The sequence below is a fragment of the Cetorhinus maximus genome, chromosome 14 (genome assembly GCF_964194155.1).
Source record: "Cetorhinus maximus chromosome 14, sCetMax3.hap1.1, whole genome shotgun sequence".
In the NCBI taxonomy this organism is placed as follows: domain Eukaryota; kingdom Metazoa; phylum Chordata; class Chondrichthyes; order Lamniformes; family Cetorhinidae; genus Cetorhinus; species Cetorhinus maximus.
This window is the reverse complement of record NC_135892.1, coordinates 31,119,534-31,139,702: the sequence shown is the minus strand read 5'-3', so window position 1 is coordinate 31,139,702 and position 20,169 is coordinate 31,119,534. Positions and strand designations below refer to the sequence as shown.

General features: G+C 43.8%; 1 protein-coding gene across 6 annotated transcripts in view; it reads left to right on the top strand.

The window, feature by feature from the left end:
- Positions 1 to 20,169, top strand: part of afdna (afadin, adherens junction formation factor a) — a 234,674-nt gene that overhangs the window by 192,920 nt on the left and 21,585 nt on the right. For all 6 annotated transcript variants that reach the window (XM_078556748.1, XM_078556746.1, XM_078556744.1 and 3 more), the window contains 4 exons: positions 106 to 300; positions 11,868 to 11,959; positions 14,587 to 14,766; positions 18,181 to 19,230. In XM_078556748.1, the coding sequence (XP_078412874.1) occupies positions 106 to 300; positions 11,868 to 11,959; positions 14,587 to 14,766; positions 18,181 to 19,230 (1,517 nt within the window). The remainder of the gene's footprint in view (positions 1 to 105; positions 301 to 11,867; positions 11,960 to 14,586; positions 14,767 to 18,180; positions 19,231 to 20,169) is intronic.

Genomic DNA, 20,169 nt, shown 5'->3' with positions numbered 1-20,169 from the left:
GGTTAGTAGTTGAAAAAGTGCTTTTAAGATGGTTGTGGTAAAAGATATTTTTATCCAACTCTTATATAGAATTTGGAAATGTGTAAATCCTTTTTCCATTTTCAGCCTCTGATCGTCGTGGCACAGGCAAGCCTCGTCCAAAGAGTGAAGGCTTTGAATTGTACAACAGTAATCCTCAGAATGGAACACCTGAAAATTCCCCGATGGGCTGGACAGAATACACAGAACCAAAGAAACCACCAGGGGATGAAAGATTGTTGAAAAACCGAGCTGATCATCGATCTAGTCCCAATGTTGCAAGTAAATACATAGTCCTGGAACTAGCTTCATAATCCCTGTTGTCAGTTGTTTTAAGGCACTCCTTTGCCTAGTAATTGAGGGATTTATTAGTAAACCAGAATGGTAATTTTGATTCTGTTGCATTTGGCAGAATTTTTTTCTGATGTAATTAGTTTAACGTTGCTTTAATGGTAGCACAAAGTGAATATTTCCCCTAGTCTTTTCTCTGCACACCTGGTTGCTACACTAGGGTTTCATTGGTGGTGGTAGCCCTCCAATACCTAACTGCAAGTATTTATTGATGGTGAGAGTCTAGAAACAATGTTTTAGCTGACCATTGGGCTATTTGATTATAGGATTGTGGCAATTTCCAGCTCACGACTGTTCTCACCCAATGTTCATGCATCTATATCTTCTAGTAGTGGTTACAGGATAATGATCAGGAAGTGTGACGTTCATCCTGCACACCTGGGCTCCAATTCTAGTAGACCAGTTGCCTTGGCTATAATTCGATAACTCAGCAGGGGCCTGGGCAGTTGCTGGCTAGGCCAGCATTTATTGCCCATCCTTAAATGCCCTTTAGAAGGTGGTGGTGAGCTTCCTTCTTGAACCGCTGCTGTCCATGTGGTGTAGGTACACCCACAGTGCTGTTATGGAGGGTGCTCCAGGATTTTGACCCAGCCACAGTGAAGGAACGGCGACATATTTCCAAGTGAGGATGGTGAGTGGCTTGGAGGGGAATTTCTGGGTGGTGGTGTTCCGAGTTATCTGCTGCCCTTGTCCTTCTACATGGTATTGGTCATGGGTTTGGAAGGTGCTGTCTAAGGAGCCTTGGTGAATACCTGCAGTGCATCTTGTAGATGGTACACACTGCTGCCACTGTTCATGGGTGGTGGAGGGAGTGTATGTTTGTGGAAGGGGTGCCTTTCAAGTGAGGCTGCTTTGTCCTGGATGGTGTCAAGTATCTTGAGTGTTTTTGGGGCTGCACTCATCCAGGCAAGTAGAGAGAATTCCATCACACTCCTGACTTGTGTCTTGTAGATGGTGGACAGACTTTGGGGAGTCAGGAGGTGAGTTACTTGCCAAGGATTCCTAGCCTCTGACCTACTCTTGTAGCCACCGTATTTATATGGCTAGTCCAGTTCAGTTTCTGGTCAATGGTAACCCCCAGGATGATGATAGTGGGGGATTCAGTGATGGTAATGCCATTGAATGTCATGGAGCAATGGTTAGATTCTCTCTTGTTGGAGATGGTCATTGCCTGGCATATGTGTGGTGCAAATGCCACTTGTCAGCCCAAGCCTGGATATTGTCCAGGTCTTGCTACATTTTGACAAGGACTGCTTAAGTATCTGAGTCGTCGCGAATGGCGCTGAACATTGTGCAATCATCAGCAAACATCCCACTTCTGACCTTGTGATAGAAGGAAGATCATTATGAAGCAGCTGAAAATGGTTGGGCCAAGGACACTACCCTGAGGAACTCGTCCAGTGATATCCTGGAACTGAAATGATTGACCTCCAACAACCACAACCATCTTCCTTTGTGCTAGGTATGACTCCAGCCAGTGGAGAGTTTTCCCGATTCCCATTGACTCCAGTTTTACATGGGCTCTTTGATGCCACACTTGGTCAAATGCTGCCTTGATGTCAAGGGCAGTCACTCTCACCTCACCTCTAGAGTTCAGTTCTTTTGTCCATGTTTGAACCAAGGTTGTAATGAGGTCAGAAGCTGGGTGACTCTGGCGGAACCCAAATTGAGCTTCAGTGAGCAGGTTATTGCAAAGCAAATGCCACTTTATAGCACTGTTGATGACCCCTTCTATCACTTTACTGATGATTGATGGCCAGTAATTGGCCAGGTTGGATTTGTCCTGCTTTTTGTTTACAGGGCGTACCTGGGCAATTTTCCACATTGCTGAGTAAATGCCAGTGTTGTAGCTGTACTGGATCAGTTTGGCCAGGGTTGTGGCACATTCTGGAGCACAAAACTTCAGTACTATTGTCAGGGCCCGAAGCCTTTGCAATATCCATTCTTCAGCCATTTCTTGATATCATGTGCAGTGAATCGAATTGGCTGAAGACTGGCATCTGTGATGCTGGGGACCTCCAGAGGAGGCCAAGATGGATCATCAATCATCGAGATTGTTGCAAATGCTTCAGCCTTATCTTTTGCACTGATGTGCTGGGCTTCTCCTTCATTGAGGATGGGGATATTTGTGGAACCTTCTCCAGTGTGTTGTTTAATTGTCCGCCAACATTCACAACTGCAGAGCTTAGATCTGATCCATTGGTTGTGGAGTCATCACTTGCTGCTTATGCTGTTTGGCACGCAAGTTGTCCTGTGCTGTAGCTTCACCAAGTTGATACCTCAATTTTAGGTATGCCTGATGCGCTGCTCCTGACATGTCGTCCTGCACTCTTCATTGAACCAGGTTTGACCCCCCTGGCTTGGTGGTAATGGTAGAGTGGGAGATATGCCAGGCCATGAGGTTACAGATTGTGGTTGAGTACAGTCCTGCTGCTGATGGCCCACAGTGCCTCATGGCTGTCGAGTCTTGAGTTGCTAGATCTATTGGAAATCTATCCCATTTAGCCAGGGCTTGAAAGTTGCAGCTGTGAGGAGAGATTGGATAGGCTAGGGTTGTTTCTCTTAGAACAGAGGAGGCTAAGGCGTGACCCAATTGAAGTGTACAAAACTGAGGGGCCTAAATAGGGTAGACAGGAAAGACTTGTTTCCCTGAGCCGAGAAATCAATTACCAGGGGGCATAAATTTAAGGTGATTGGCAGAAGAATTAGAGGGCACATGAGGAAAAACTTTTTCACCGAGAGGGTAGTGGGCATCTGGAATTCACTGCCTAAGTTGGTGGTTGAGGCTGGAACTTTCAACTCATTTAAAAGGTACCTGGATCTGCATCTGAAATGGCGTAAACTGCAAGGCTATGGACCAGGTGCTGGAAAGTGGGGTTAAAATGAATGGCTAGTTTCTTTTTCCTCTTCTTAGGCCAGTGCAGACATGATGGGCTAAATGGCCTCTTTCTACACCATAATTTTTCTATGGTTCTGGCACGGTGATCATGCCAGATAACATGATGTAGGGTATCCTCGATGTGAAGGTGGGACTTTTTCTCCACAAGGGCTGTGCGGTGGTCACCCCTACCAATACTGTCATGGATATATGCATCTGCGAAAAGCAGGTTGGTGAGGATGAGGTCAAGTATGTTTTTCCCTCTTGTTGGTTCCCACACCACCTGCCACTGACCCAGTCTAGCAGCGATGTCCTTTAGGACTCGGCCAGCTTGGTCTGTAGTGGTGCTACTGAGCCACTCTTGGTGATGGACATTGAAGTCCCCTACCCAGAGTGCACTCTGTGCCCTTGCCAACCTCAGTACTTCTTACAAGTGGTGCTCAACATGGAGTACTGATTCATCAGCTGAGGGGAGACAGTACGTGGTAATCAGCAGGAGGTTTCCTTGCCCATGCTTGACCTGATGCCATGACACTTCATGGGGTCCAGAGTTGATGTTGAGGACTCCCAGGACAACTCCCTCCTGACTGTATACCACTGTGCCGCCACCTCTGCTGAGTCTATCCTGCTGGTGGGACATGGCTTACCCAGGGATGTTGGGACATGATCTGTAAGGAATGATTCCATGAGTATGACTATGTCAGGCTGTTGCTTGACTAGCCTATGAGACAGCTATCCTAATTTTGGCACTAGCCTCCCAGATATTAGGAAGGAGGACTTTGCAGGGTCAACAGGGCTGGGTTTGCCATTGTCGTTTCTGATGCCTAGGTTGATGCCGGGTGGTCCATTCGTTTTTATTGATTTTGTAGCAATTGGATACAACTGAGTGGCTTGCTAGGTCATTTCAGAGGGCATTTAAGAGTCAACCACATTACTGCAGATCTGGAATCATATGTAGGCCAGACCAGGTGAGGACAGCAGATTTCCTTCCCTAAAGGACATTAGTGAAACAGAGAGGTTTTTACAACAATCGACAATGGTTTCATGGTCATCATTAGACTTTTCATTCCAGACTTTAATCAAATTCAAATTCACCATCTGCCGTGGATTTGAACCTGGGCCCTCAGTCCAATAACAATACCACGACGCCACCACCTTCCCCCACAACTCCTGTGTGGCAGTAATTTAGTTAGCCATTGGGACAGCTGATTTAGTGCTGTAGATCATAATGAGGGATTTGAAAGCGCAGAATTATAACCTCAAGGGAAATGATGGGAGCCCATGGATTGCTAACCATAAGAAAAAACACACAATGTGGCTTAGATTACTGGTAAGCCAGAGGATTGGGAAAGTTTTAAAAACCAACAGAAGATGACCAAAAAATAATAAAGAGGGAGAAAATAAACTTTGAGGGTAAACTAGCAAGTAATATAAAATCGGACAGTAAGAGCTTCTTTAAATATATAAAAAGGAAGAGAGAGGCCAAAGTCAATATAGACTCCTTAGAGAATGAGGCTGGGAAAATAATAATGGGGAACCAGGAAATGGCAGAGGAGTTGAATACATACTTTGCATCAGTCTTCACGGTGGAAGACACCAATAGCATACCAAAAATACTAAATAATCTTGGGCAAAAGCGGGGGAGGAAATAAATATAATAACTATACTAGAGAAAAAGTACTAGGGAAACTAATGGGGCTAAAGGCCGATAAGTCACCTGGACCTGATGGGTTGCATCCTAGGATATTAAAGTAAATAGCTACAGAAATAGTGGGTGCACTGGTAGTAATATTCCAAGAATCCTTAGATTCTGGAAAAGTCCCAGAGGATTGGAAAACTGCCAATGTAACACCCTTATTCAAAATGGGAGGGAGACAAAAAAAAATGGTAACTATAGGCCAGTTGGCTTAACATCTGTCATTGGGAAAATGTTGGCATCTATTATAAAGGATGTAACAGCAGAGCATTTAGAAATGCATAATATAATCAAGCAGAGTCAACACGGCTTCATGAAGGGGAAATCATGCCTGACAAATTTATTAGAATTTTTTGAGGAGGTAATAAGGAGATAGACAAAGGGGAACCAGTAGATGTGATATATTTGGATTTCCAAAAGGCGTTCGATAAGGTACCACACATAAGGCTACTTAATAAGATTAGAGCCCATGGTGTTGGGGGTAGTATATTAGCATGGGTAGAGGACTGGCTAACTAATAGAAGACAGAGAATTGGGATATGGGGGACATTTTCAGGATAGCAACCTGTAACTAGTGGACTGCCACAGGGATCAGTGCTGGGGCCACAATTATTCACAATATATATTAATGACTTGGATGATGGAAATGATTGTACTATCGCCAAGTTTGCAGATGACACAAAAATAGATGGAAAGGCAAGTGGTGAGGATGACACAAAGAGTCTACAGAGGGATATAGACAAGTTAAGTGGGTGGGCAAAAACGTGGCAGGTGGAATATAATGTGGGAAAGTGTGAGGTTATGTACTTTGGCAGGAAGAATAGTTGTGCTGAATATTATTTAGATGGAGAAAGACTGAAGAAAGCTGCAGCACAGAGGGATTTGGGGGTCTTTGTGCATGAATCCCAAATCGACTTGAGCCCATAATGGACCTCAAGTGGCCATTGACAGGTCGGTGGGCCCGCAGCTGATTTTGCTGTAACCCCTTCTTCCTGAAAATTTAAATGGGGTGGGGTGATGTCGGGGGTTCCGCCCGACATCATCCTGCGTCATTTTACGTGTCGGCGAGCGGGCCCCGCTCCCTTCTCGCCGACAGCAAAATTCTGCGCTATGTGTTTATAGAAGATTTTTGGATCCCTGTTTGGGTGAGATGTCAGCCTCTACTTATGCTCCCTCTTTGCCTCTCTGATTTCCTTCTCCACTTCCACTCTGAACTTTCTGTAGTCACCCTGTTTTTCGCTAGTATTAGCAACATGACATCTGTCATCATCTACCCCTACCACACATCCCTCCTACCATTTTCTGCTTTCTCTTGCTCTCTAGCTCTTTCATCATCCAGGGAGCTCTGGTTTTGGTTGCCCCGCTTTTTCCCCGCCACGTGGAAATGTATCATGAATATACCCAAGCCATTTCTTCTTTAAAGGCCACTGTCCCTTTGCATTTTTGCCTGCTAATCTTTGATCATGGGGAGGCGATGGCGTAGTGGTATTGTCGCTGGACTGGTAATCGAGAGTCCCAGGGTAATGCTCTGGGGACCCGGGTTCAAATCCCACCATGACAGATGGTAGAATTTGAGTTCAATAAAATGTGAAATTAAATGTCTAATGATGACCGTGGAACCATTGTTGTAAAAACCCAGCTGCTTCGCTAATGTCCTTTAGAGAAGGAAATCTGTCGTCCTTACCTGGTCTGATCTACATGTGACTCCAGACCCACAGCAATGTGGTTGACACTTAAATGCCCTCTGAAATGACCTAGCAAGCCACTCAGTTGTAACAATCCGCTACAAAGTCACAAAATAGGAATGAAACTGGACGGACCACCCAGCATTGACCTAGGCACCGGAAAAGACAACGGCAATCGCAGCCCTGTCGACCCTGTAAAGCCCTCATTACTAAAATATAGGGACTAGTACCAAAATTCGGAGAGCTATCTCTCAGACTAGTCAAGCTACAGCCTGACATAGTCATCCTCACGTAATTAATGTCCCAGACACCACCATCACTGTTCCTGGGTACATCCTGTCCCACCAGCAGGACAGACCCAGCAGAGTTGGCGGCACAGTGGTATACAGTTGGGAGGAAGTTGCCCTGGGAGTCCTCGACATCGACTCCGGACCGCATGAAGTCTCATGACATCAGGTTAAACACGGGCAAGGAAACCTCCTGCTGATTACCACGTACCGCCCTCCCTCAGCAGATGAATCGGTACTCCTCCATGTTGAGCACCACTCAAGTAAGGGCGCAGAATGTACTCCGGGTGGGGGACTTCAATGTCCATCGCCAAGAGTGGTTCGTTAGCACTACTACTCGCCTAGTCCTAAATGACAAAGCTGCTGGACTAGGTCTGCAGCAGGTCGTGAGAGAGCCAACAAAAGGGAAAAACATACTCAACCTCATCCTCACCAACCAGCCTGCCGCAGCTGCATCTGTCCATGTCAGTATCAGTAGGAGTGACCACCGCACAGTCATTGTGGAGACAAAGTCCCGCCTTCACATTGAGAATACCCTCCATCGTGTTGTGTGGCACTACCACCATGCTAAATGGGATAGATTCCGAACAGATCTAGCAACTCAAGACTGGGCGCCCATGAGGCGCTGTGGGCCACCAGCAGCAGAATTGCACTCGAACACAATCTGTAACTTCGTGGCCCGGCATATCCCCACTCTACCATTACCGTCAAGCCAGGGGATCAACCCTGGTTCGACGAAGAGTGCAGGAGGGCATGCCAGGTGCAGCACCAGGCACACCTAAAAGTGAGGTGTCAAGACTAGTGAAGCTATAGCACAGGACTGCTTGCATGCCAAACAGCCTAAGCAACAAGTGATAGACAGAGCTAAATGATCCCACCACCAATGGATCAGATCCAAGCTCTGCAGTCCTCCCACATCCAGTCATGAATGGTGGTGGACAGTTAAACAACACACTGGAGGAGGAGGCTCCACAAATACCCCCATCCTCAAAGATGGAGGAGCCCAGTACAGCAGTGCAAAAGATAAGGCTGAAGCATTCATAACAATCTTTAGCCAGAGGTGCCAAGTGGATGATCCATCTCGGCCTCCTCCAGAGGTCTCCAGCATCACACATGCCAGTCTTCAGCCAATTCAATTCACTACACATGATATCAAGAAATGGCTTTGGCACTGGATACTGCAAAGGCTATGGGCCCTGACAACATTCCAGCAATAGTACTGAAGACTTGTGCTCCAGAACTTGCCGTACCCCTAGCTAAGCTGTTCCAGTACAGCTACAACACAGGCATCTACCCGGCTATGTAGAAAATTGTCCAGGTACGTCCTGTACACAAAGGACAAATCCAACCCGGCCAATTACCGCCCCATCAGTCTACCCTCGATCATCAGTAAAGTAATGGAAGGGGTCATCAACAGTGCTATCAAGCAGCATTTGCTTAGCAATAACCTGCTCACTGACACCCAGTTTGGGTTCCGCCAGGGCTCCTGATCTCATTACATCCTTGGTTCAAACGTGGACAAAAGAGCTGAACTCCCGAGGTGAGGTGAGAGTTGACTGCCCTTGACATCAAGGCAGCATTTGGTCAAGTGTGACATCAAGGAGCCCTAGCAAAACTGGAGTCAATGGGAATTGGGGAAAACTCTCCACTGGTTGGAGTCATACCTAGCACAAAGGAAGATGGTTGTGGGAGGTCAGTCATCTCAGCTCCAGGACATCGCTGCAGGAGTTCCTTGGGGTAGTGCCCTTGGCTCAACCATCTTCAGCTGCTTCATCAATGACCTCCTTGCATCATAAGGTCAGAAGTGGGGATATTTGCTGATGATTGTGCAATGCTCAACACCATTCGCGACTCCTCAGAGACTAAATTAGTTCATGTCAAAATTCAGCAAGACCGGGACAATATCCAGGCTTGGGTTGACATGTGGCAAATAACATTTGTGCCACACAAGTGTCAGGCAATGACTAACTCCAACAAGAGAGAATTCAACCATCGCCCCTTGATGTTCAGTGACATTACCAACACTGAATCCCCACTATCAACATCCTGGGGGTTACCATTAACCAGAAAATGAACTCAACTAGCCTTATAAATACTGTGGCTACAAGATCAGGTCAGAGGCTAGGAATCACCTCCTGACTCCCCAAAACCTGTCCACCATCTACAAGGCACAAGTCAGCAGTGTGATGGAATACTCCCCACTTGCCTGGATGAGTGCAGCTCCCACAACACTCAAGAAGTTTGACACCGTTCAGGACAAAGCAGCCCACTTGATTGGCACCACATCCACAAACATTCACTCCCTATACCACCAATGCACAGTAGCAGCCGTGTGTATCATCTACAAGATGCACTGCAGAAACTCACCAAGGCTCCTTAGACAGCACCTTCCAAACCCATGACCACTACCATCAAGAAGGACAAGGGCAGCAGATAGATGGGAACACCACCACCTGGAAGTTCCCCTCCAAGTCACTCACCATCCTGACTTGGAAATATAATGCCGTTCCTTCACTATTGCTGGGTCAAAATCCTGGAACTCCCTTCCTAACAGCACTGTGGGTGTACCTACACCACATGGACTGCAGTGGTTCAAGAAGGCAGCTCACTACTACCTTCAAAGGGGAACTAGGGATGGACAATAAATGCTGGCCTAGCCAGCAAAGCCCACGTCCCATGAATGAATTAAAAAAAATTTACTTGGGACAGATCTGTTCTCATTCCATGAATGTTGACTCTCCTTCAGTTTACTATTTTTACTTGTCCTTTTCCATAGGTAACTTAAGCCTTTTGATACTATGATCATTGTTCTCCGGAAATTTCTCAACTGTCATTTGATCCACTTGACCCACCTTATCCCCCAGAACCAGATCCAGTAATGCTTCCTTTCCCGTTGGGTCAGAAAAATAACTGATCAAGAAAACTTTCCTGAACACACTCCAGAAACTTTCCTCCCCTCTCTGTCCTTACAGTATTACCACCCTAGTCTTCATTAGGATGATTCAAGTCTCCCTTTATCACTACGCTGTGGTTCTTGCATCTCTCTTAGTTCCCTGCAAATTTTTTTCTGTATTTCTTTCCCAGTAGTTGGTGATTTGTAGAATTAGTCCAGGAGTACAGTGGTACCTTAATTGTTATGAAACTCTAGCCAAATAGATTAATTACTTGGCTGTTCTAGGAAATGGTCTCTCTATAGCAGTGAAATATTCTCCTTAATCACTACAGCCAAACCTTTTTCTTTTCTTCCCTTCTCTAGCTTTCCTGAACACCTTGTATCCAGGAATATTTAGTCCTAACCCTTTCTCAGCCAGGTCTCCAATATGGACGCAGCACAAATTCCCACTTGGCTATTTGCACCTGTAGCTCATGTTGTGTATTTACGTACATGCACTGTAAATCAAATTTAGACCATACCGCATTATCTTTTAGTCTGATCCCACCTAATATCTTACTGTTTCTTACTCTAGTGCTATCCTACTTCTCCAGTTCTTTGTGTACCTTGTTTATCCTTCCTAATGCTGCATCCTGGTTTCCTTTCACCTGCCAAGTTAGTTTGAACTCTCCCAAACAGGATATTGGTCTCGGCACTGTTTAGGTGCACCCCGCTCAGTCTGTAGAGGTTTCCCCTCTCCCAGAACCAGTCCCCATGCCCTCGAAATCTAAAGCCATCCCTCCTGCACCATCTTTCCAGCCACACCTTCATCTGCTCTATTCTCCTATTTCTATACTCATTAGTGTGTGACACTTGGAGTAATTTGGGGATTACTCATTTTGAGGTCCTGCTTGCTAGTCTCCTGTCTATCTCCCTAAAACCTGCCTCCAGGACCTCATCTCTCTACCTATGTAATTGGTACCATTATAGACCATAACCTGTCTGTTTACCCTCCTTCCTCTGCTCAGCAGCTGCTCCTGCTGGCAGGAGGCAATGGATTTAAGTCTGTAGCCACAGAAATGTCTGTTTGCTTACCTATAAAATCCCTTATAACTTTTACTTTCCCAAGCTTCCCCCTGTACAGACAAGACATCCGTGCCGTGGACTTGGCTGTGGCTGCACTCCACAGATAAACCATTACTCTCGCCAGAATTCAAAACTGAATACTGGTTGGAGAACAAGGTGCACTTGGGATCCCTGCACTAGCTGCCAGGTCCTCCTTGACTACCTGGCAGTCACCCATTTCCTCTCCGCATACCCTTAAACTGTGGAGTGACAACATCCATAAATGTGCTATTCATATAGGTCTCATACTGTGGATGCACTGCAGTGATGCCAGCTGCTGCTCAAGTTCTGAAACCCAGACCTCAAGCTGCTCTAGTTGCACTTGTGGTTGTCCAGGACATGAGAAGCATCTTGGAGTTGCCACATGGAACAGGATGTGCATTGCATTGGACAGAGGTGTCCAGCCATGTCTTTAATTATTAGACTAGCCAAACATAACAAAAATTAACTAAAAGCTCGTATATAAAAAATCTTGCCAGTAACTCCCCAATCAGCACCTTCGCTTGTGTTGACATTTTTTTAACTTCACTCCCTGACGCTTGTGTTCACTCCATTCTGTTGATCCCCCTGCAGATCTCTTTCAGGTATATGTTCCTTATCTTCAGGCTCTCTGGACAACTAATTCCCTACCTGTTGTCCTGTGAGATCACTTCTTGGTTTTTTGTTGATTTGTTCTGACACTCCTCTGTAACTCCCGCTGACTGCCCGCTGATAGTTTACATGTCGGTCTCCCTCTTCCCTTGGGCTCACACTGTGACTCGTTGCCACTTTTTTGCTTTGTTAAGCGGATGTGGTGCCCATTATTTGTCATCAAGTATCAGCCATAAAAATTCAAACACTAACATTTTGGAAGAATTTTCTAATTTAATCTGTTATGCACAACAAATTCAGACATTGGTGTTAAAGTGTTAATGAATGCTGTCCTAACTTGATGTTTTTGTTTTTGGCTGAGAAGACCAACCTCCAAGTCCTGGGACAAAGCCTGTTTATTCTACTGCACCTACCTCCAAAATCCAATCAGTCTCCACTGGGAACCTTTGCGCTGAGGTAAGTATTTATGCAGGTTTTGGGTGACTAGTGTTTAATCCATAACGAATGTTGCAAACTTTTAAATACAGCTGCTGGCAAAATTGCACTGGACAGCTTTGGACCAGTTCCATGACATGCTCTTCCTCCTTGTGCTCTTTCTGGAGCTGGATACATAGTGGTGATGGCAACCCACATACCAGTGGTAGGAATGCAATCAAACTAATTAAGGAGCCACTTAACAGCTATTGCAACAGCAACCTTGCCAGCATTGTGCAGGGGCCCCCGGTGTGTTTGCGCCCCAACAATTGAGAGAAGGCAACTGCACAGCGGGAAGTCGAAGCAGAATTACAGCTGAAGGAAATATAAGTATTTCCAGGAGAAAATGGCATGGCTGCTGTCTTTCCATGCCACAGCCTTGCTGTTGAATGTGGAATTCCTGAAGAGGGATTTTTCCGATTGTCATGGACCTAATGAGATCTCAGCTGTTCCCTGATACAGATAGTGATTTTAGTGCATCGCTATCGTTCCTGCTTGTGCTACAGCAGTGTTCCCACTGGTGACAGTGAGGGTTACCAGCTTCTCTTATAGTGGCTGCACTGTCTGTAGCCTCCATCGCCAGAACCCTCCTGGCATTCTCAGTTGGACAGCAAACGCCGAGGTGACCTACTAATTGGCTGCCTCCCAGCTGAAGGCATGTTGCTGCCTTGAGTGACGACTTCACCCACAAATGACCCCTACACTGGTGGTTTAATTCAGTTTGTGGTTCAATTTAACAACCCTGACAGCAGCAAAATGCTGAACTATGTTGCTAATTTATGACGAAGAAGAGAGGAAGACTTTTCCAAATTTGTAAGATTTGATTATTACCAAGTTGGATAATACTACACTGTAGTGTTTTTATTTCTTTGCTACAATCCCATTGTCTTTTCACAATGCAGTGTACCTCCTAAAACCCTGCCTGTGTTTGATGCACAAGGACATTAGACTGTCCAAATGTTTGAAAAGCTGAGCCTTGATCTTCACCTATGACTATTCACCACAGGACAAAATCGAATCTTTGTCAGACGAAATTGGGATCTCATAAAATCTAGGCTATGGGGAGTATACTGTGAACATACCACCAGCTCACATACCAGCTGTTGAGGGGTCTTGAGGTTTTTTTTAAATAAATTTGTGCATTTGAAAAGGAGTCACCCTAGCAATTTTGTTTTTTGCGGAAAAAATCAAAACTCTGTCATTTTAACCAATACCCCTTTGTCCAAGACAAAAACAAAATACTGTGGATGCTGGAAATCCGAAACAAAAATCAGCAGGTCTGACAGCATCTGCGGAGGGGAATACAATTAATGTTTCGAGTCCGTATGACTCTTCATCAGAGCTAAGGAAAAATGGCAATGAGGTGAAATATAAGCTGTTTGAGGGGGGTGGGACAGGTAGAGCTGGATAGAGGGCCAGTGATAGGTGGAGGCAAAGAAGAGATTGCCAAAGATGTCATAGACAAAAGGACAAAGGGGTGTTGACGGTGGTGATATTAGCTAAGCAATGTGCTAATAGTGACATTAAGGGTAGAAAGCAGGACGAGCAAGTGACAGATGACCCTAGTGGGGATGAGCTGGAAATAGGCTAAAAGGTGGAGATAAAACAATGGATGGAAATAAATTTAAAAATAATAGAAATAGGTGGGAAAAGAAAAATATATATTAAAAAAAATCTTTAAAAAAATTAGAAAAAAGGGGGATCGGAAAGGGGGTGGGGATGGAGGAGAGGGTTCATGATCTGAAGTTGTTGAACTCAATGTTAAGTCCAGAAGGCTGTAAAGTGCCTAATCGGAAGATGAGGTGCTGTTCCTCCAGTTTGCATCGAGCTTCACTGGAATGTTGCAGCAGGCCAAGGACGGACATGTGGGCATGAGAGCAGGGTGGTGTGTTGAATTGACAAGCAACAGGAAGGTCTGAGTCATGCTTGCGGACAGACCAAAGGTGTTCTGCAAAGCAGCCACCCAGTCTGCATTTGGTCTCTCCAATGTAGAGGAAACCGCATTGGGAGCAGCGAATGCAGTAGACTAAATTGAGGGAAGTGCAAGTGAAATGCTGCTTCACTTGAAAGGAGTGTTTGGGCCCTTGGACGGTGAGGAAGGGGGAAGTAAAGGGGCAGGTATTGCACCTTCTGTGGTTGCATGGGAAGGTGCCGTGGGAGGGGGTTGAGGTGTAGGGGGTGATGGAGGAATGGACCAGGGTGTCCCGGAGGGAACTGTCCCTATGGACTGCTGACAGGGGGGGTGAAGGGAAGATGTGTTTGGAGGTGGCATCATGCTGGAGTTGGCAGAAATGGCGAAGGATGATCCTTTGAATGCGGAGGCTGGTGGGGTGATAAGTGAGGACAAGGGGGTCTGGGTTCTGGGAGGGAGAGGAAGATGTGAGGGCGGACCAAGGCCAGACTATAGATTTTATGATTCTGAAATAGCATGTATACTGATAAATGCCTAGCGCTTTTTAAAAAAGTCTTTTATAGAAGTTCAATAGCAATCATATATTATGCATGATATATTTCTTGTAGCCTCTAAATTATTTATGCTTGATATTTTTAATTCATATATCATGAATGCTTGCTGGTTTAGTTAAACAAATTGCTAATTCTACTTTTAGGAGCAAGTATTGCCCACAAGACCTGAAGCCTATCCAATTCCCACACAAACATATGCCAGAGAATACTTCACCTTCCCAACTTCCAGATCCCAGGACAGAGTGAGTCCTGTGCCTGGACAATGGCAACACTATGATGAGAGAACAATGATGCAGGAGCAGCCCTTCAGTGCCACTATGCAGGTAAAGATTATGCTTATAGAACATTGTCTAGACAATAGTTAAATAGAAAATATCATCCCAAGTATTTTGATTCAAAAGATTTTGGAAATGTTAGGATGAGTTGTAGTGCTGGTTTGTATCTTCTCCCTGTATTATAGAATGACAAGAAATTCGATAAATGATAACTCCTGATTTTAGGTTTATTAGTACTATGTTTTTCCTAAAGAGGGAAGACTGCATTTTAAGTAATACTGCCTAATTTAATGCTGTCTTTTAAATACCCTGAGGACTAAAAACACAAGTGGTATCTTCTCCAAAGTGATGAGTTATTTTATTTCGAAACTATATCTTAATAATGGCAAAACCTGTAGCGTGGACTCTAGCTGAATTTAGTAACGTACTCCTATTTAATAATGAGTACAGAGTAGCTTATGTTAGCTATTCCCAGGTGGGCTGTTTTGACCTGATTAAAGCACTAGTGATGTTTCGGGTGAAATTCAGAAAACAGAGGAAGGCCATATACCTTCCTACCTTTCTCTATAATAGGGATACCCATGAATTTTGGATTTACTTTGCTTATTTAGCTAAATGTTTAATAGTTATAAAAATGTCCCAACTATTCTGCAATGAAATGGAGAAGGACTCACAAGCTCAAAAATATGAACAAAGATAAAAAGGAACTAGAATGGAAGATACCAGAAAGAATCAAAGGACAAGATAAATGATTTAAAAGGAATGAAATAGACAACTGATCAGCTAAAATGAGAGATTGTCTGGGAGAATAAAATTATTTTCAGATTCTTGCTTATGTTGCCAGGGTGCTTAATTTACTTTAGTCATGCCTGTATTGTGGCACTTATTGCTGCTCTTATACATAAACAATAAAAAAGCAGCCTTGCAGTCTTCATGAAAGGCTTGAAGAATTACTCTGCATAAATTTTCAGATACATTAGTGACTGCACTCCAACATCAATGTTTTGATGAACTTTAGGAAATTCTACGGATGTGATAGGGCACCATATAATTGGAACACAACACACGATTTAGGAGTAGACGATTTGGCTCCTCAGACCTGTTCCACCACTCTGAGATTATGGCTAATCTGATTGTGGCCTCAACTCCACTCTCCTGTCTGCCCCCCTGACCCTTGACATCCTTGTCGATCAAAAATTTATCTAACTCAGCCCTGAATGTATTCAATGACACAGCCTCCACTGGACTCTCGGGAAGAGAATTTCACAGACTAACAACCCTCGGAAAAGAATTCTCCTCAGTCTTAAATGGGAGACCCCTTATTTTTAAAGTGTGCCCTCTAGTTTTAGACCCCACTACAAGGGGAAACATCCTCTTAGTATCCACCCTGTCAAGTCCCCTCAAGATCTTACATGTTTCAATAAGATCACCTTTCATTCTTCTGAACTCTAATGGGTATAGGCCCAACCTTTCCTCCTAAGCAAACCCTTTCATCCCAAGAATCAGTCGGTGAGCCTTCACTATACTGCTTCCAATGCAATTACATCCTTAAAGTAAGGAGACCAAAACTGTACACAGTACTCACTAAGGCCCTGTACAGCTGTAGCAACATTTTCTACTTTTATACTCTATTCCCCTTGCAATAAATGCCAAATTCCATTTGCCTTCCTAATCACTTGCTGTACCTGCATATTAACGTTCTGTGATTCATGTACTAGGGCACCCAGATCCCTCTGTACCTTAGAGTTCTGCAGTCTTTCTCTATTTAAATAATCTAGTGCTTTTCTATTCTTCCTACCAAAGTGGACAAGTTCATGTTTTGCCAGATTTTTGCCCGTTCACTTAACCTATCTAAATCCCATTGTAGATTATTTTTGTCCTCTTGACAACTTACTTTTCTACCTATCTTTGTGTCATCAGTAAATTTAGTTACCATAAATTTGGTCCCTTCATCCAAGTCATTAATATAGATTGTAAATAGTTGAGGCCCCAACACTGATCCCTATGACACTCTACCAGTTAGAGCTTGCCAACCTGAAAATGACCTCCTTATCCCAACTCTCTGCTTCCTGTTAGCTAACCAATCCTCTATCCATGCTAATCTCACTCGTGCAAGGATTGAGAACAAGAGGACACAGATTTAAATTAATTAACCAAAGAATCAAAGTGACATGAGGAAAAGCTTATTCACGCAGCAAGTGGTTTAGGTCTGGAATGCACTGCTTGAGAGTGTGGTGGAGGCAGGTTCAATTGAGGCATTCAAAAGGGAATTAGAATGGTACCTGAAAAGCAAGTATGTGCAGGGTTGTGGGGAGAAGACAGGGGAATGGCACTAGGTAAATTACTCATTTGGCGAGTTGGTGCAGACACGATGGGTCGAATGGCTGCCTCTTGTGTTGTTGCAATTCTGTAATATTATTCCCTACACCATGAGCTCTTAATTTTGTGAAGTAACCTTTAACCTTATCGAAATCCAAGTACAGCATCTTTGCAGGTTCCCCTTTATCCACCTTGCTTGTTACTTCCTCAAAGAGCTCTAATAGGTTAGTCAAACATGGTTTCCTTTCACAAAACTATGTTGAGTCTGCCTGATTGTATTATGATTTTCCAAATATCCTGCTATTAGCTTCTTGATAATGGATTCTAGCATTTTTCCTGTGACAGATTTAGGCTTCCTGTTTTCTGTCTCCCTCTGTTGAGTAGAGGTGCCATGTTTGCAATTTTCCAATCGACTGGCACCTTTCCAGAATCTAGGGAAATTTGGAAGATCACAACTGATGCCTCCACTCTCTCTCTTCAGTTACTTCTGTCAAGATCCTAGGATGCAGGCTTTCAGATTCAGGGGACTTGTCAGACTTCAGTCCTAATAGTTCTCCCAGTACCTTTTCTTTACGGATTCCAGCTGGTTTAATTTCTTCCCTCCCTTTTATTTCCTTAATTTTCAAGTATTCTTAGGATTTTTTTTTGTGTCTTCTAGAGCAAAGACAGTGATATGAAATGGCTAGAAATAGTCACTATTAGGATCCTGTCTGCAACAGCTTTGTCCTAGATAAGATATGCAAGTTAACATCAAGAGTCTTTGCTGCTTTAAATTTACTTATTCCCACTTCTTAATGCATTTCAGCTGTAAAACAAGTGATCGATAAAATGAAAGAAAAATACTGCAGATGCTGAAAATCTGAACTAAGAACAGAAAATGCTGGAAAAACTCAGCAGGTCTGGCAGCATCTGTGGCGAGAAAAACAAGAGTTAACATTTAGTGCCCGTATGAGTCATACGGACTTGAAACGATAATTCTGTTTCTCTCTTCACAAATGCTGTCAGATGTGCTAAGTTTTTCCAGCATTTTCTGTTTTTATTATAAATGATAATTAATGTGTCCAAGTCTCTTTAGTTATGTTTGAAGCAACAAATTTTTAGATGTATTTTCATAATAAATAATATATTTTAATTGCATAACAGCGTGGAACTCGTTCACAAGAAGAACTGCACGAGGCGAAAGCTTTCCACCTAGAGAAGGCGCGACAGGAAGATCTGCTGCACAGAGATACAGAATACCAGAAAGACTTGGATCGGAAATCAAATGCGTGGGGTCATCAAAGTTCCTTGGTGGATTCTAGTGCAGCCAGTCAAGAGCAGTTGAACTACTCTTCAAAATCACTCCCAGCAAGTGCAATTGCTCCTCATAAAAGTGGGCCTGGGCGCTGGAAAACTCCAGTTCCGAATCAGGCTACCCCAGTTGCTGTTTCCCAGCCCATTAGAGTAGAAAATCAGTTGCCACCGCCTCCTCCTCCACCACCAGTACACTATACAGTTGACTTTGATAATACCCACACAGACCTACCCCTACCACCCCCACCACCACCTCCACCAGCTTCACAAGTATCAAATCCAGGCTCTGCAGTTGATCGTAGGAAACGAGAAGAACAGCAACGTTGGTATGAAAAAGAAAAAGCACGGTTGGAGGAAGAGCGAGACAGGAAACGCCGTGAGCAGGATAGGAAAATTGGCCAGATGCGTGGCCCGCCACCTTTGCACATAAATCCACCTCAACCTGTCCATGTTTCTTCCGCAATGCAGCAAACAAGGCCAGAAAAAATGGCCAGCCTACCACGACCTCAAGATACAGTAATCCGTGAACTTCAGCCTCAGCAGCAGCCTCGCACAATTGAGCGCAGGGACTTGCAATACATTACAATTAGCAAAGAACAGTTGCCTGGGAGTGATAGCCTTTCACCTGATCCTTGGAAGCGAGATGCAAAGGAGAAAATGGAGAAACAGCAGCAGCAACACGTCTTAGAAATGCTTAGCAAAGAGATACAGGAGCTACAGAACAAGCCTGATCGCACATCTGAGGAGAATGACCGTCTTCGTAAACTTATGCTTGAGTGGCAGTTCCAAAAGCGGTTACAGGAGTCCAAAGAGAAGGATGATGATGATGAAGAGGAAGAAGATGATGATGTTGATACAACACTTATCATGCAAAGACTGGAAGTGGAAAGAAGGGCAAGGGTAAGGAGAGTCACATTAGACTTGCAGATTCCGTTCACTTTTGAAAATGTTTATTGTGGCCTTTTATGGCTTAATGATGAGTGTTCTAAAGTATAGCATATTTAGTATTTAGCTATTAACTAAATCACCAGTATTGTGAGTGGGTAATTGCAGTTAGTTTCTATACATTTTTGATGCCATATAAATTATTTGCTTGAAATCCTCTAATGGATAAATATATATCAGAAGATTGACCCTCTTAAAAGTTAGAGATGATTTGAAGATTGTCTAATCGAAACAGTACAACAGCATAAGCAATCAAATTGAGAACCACATTATTTTAGCTAATCTATTCTTCATTTCTGTAATGGAGAATAATCAGTATCCTCTGAAATTTAAAAATAAGCTGTATTAGCATTCTATCTTCTACCTGTGATTAAATTTGCATCTAGCATACATCAATAATATCACATCTCAAAAACATTGTGAGAAATGATTGATTCAAATAAGCAACATCTGGTAAGCTTATGTTTCCCAGGCTATTTGAGACATTAAAATCAGTGCCATTCACTACAGGCAGTAAAAACCATTAATTAGCAGCAGCCACCACAAAGCTAACTAATCAATATAATTGCTGATTTAAAAAAAACTGCAGTTCACAATTCAGCAAGTACCAAGGTAAAATAATTTGTTACAATTAACTCGCTGTTGTTTCTGCACCTTATTTTTTTTTAAAAAGTCAGAGACGTTTAATTTGAAAAAAAGTTTAATTGTACCCATAAAACTTCCGAAATAATGTTGAAAACCCATCCAAAGGCTCAGATTCTATAGTCAGTGGTGAAACAGTGGTGCTCACCGCTGACCCAAAAGAAGATTGCCTACAATGATGAAGCACTCACATTATTGTGGTTTTCACTTTTTCCCAGTATTGATTTGAATCTAGGCATCGGCAACAGTGAT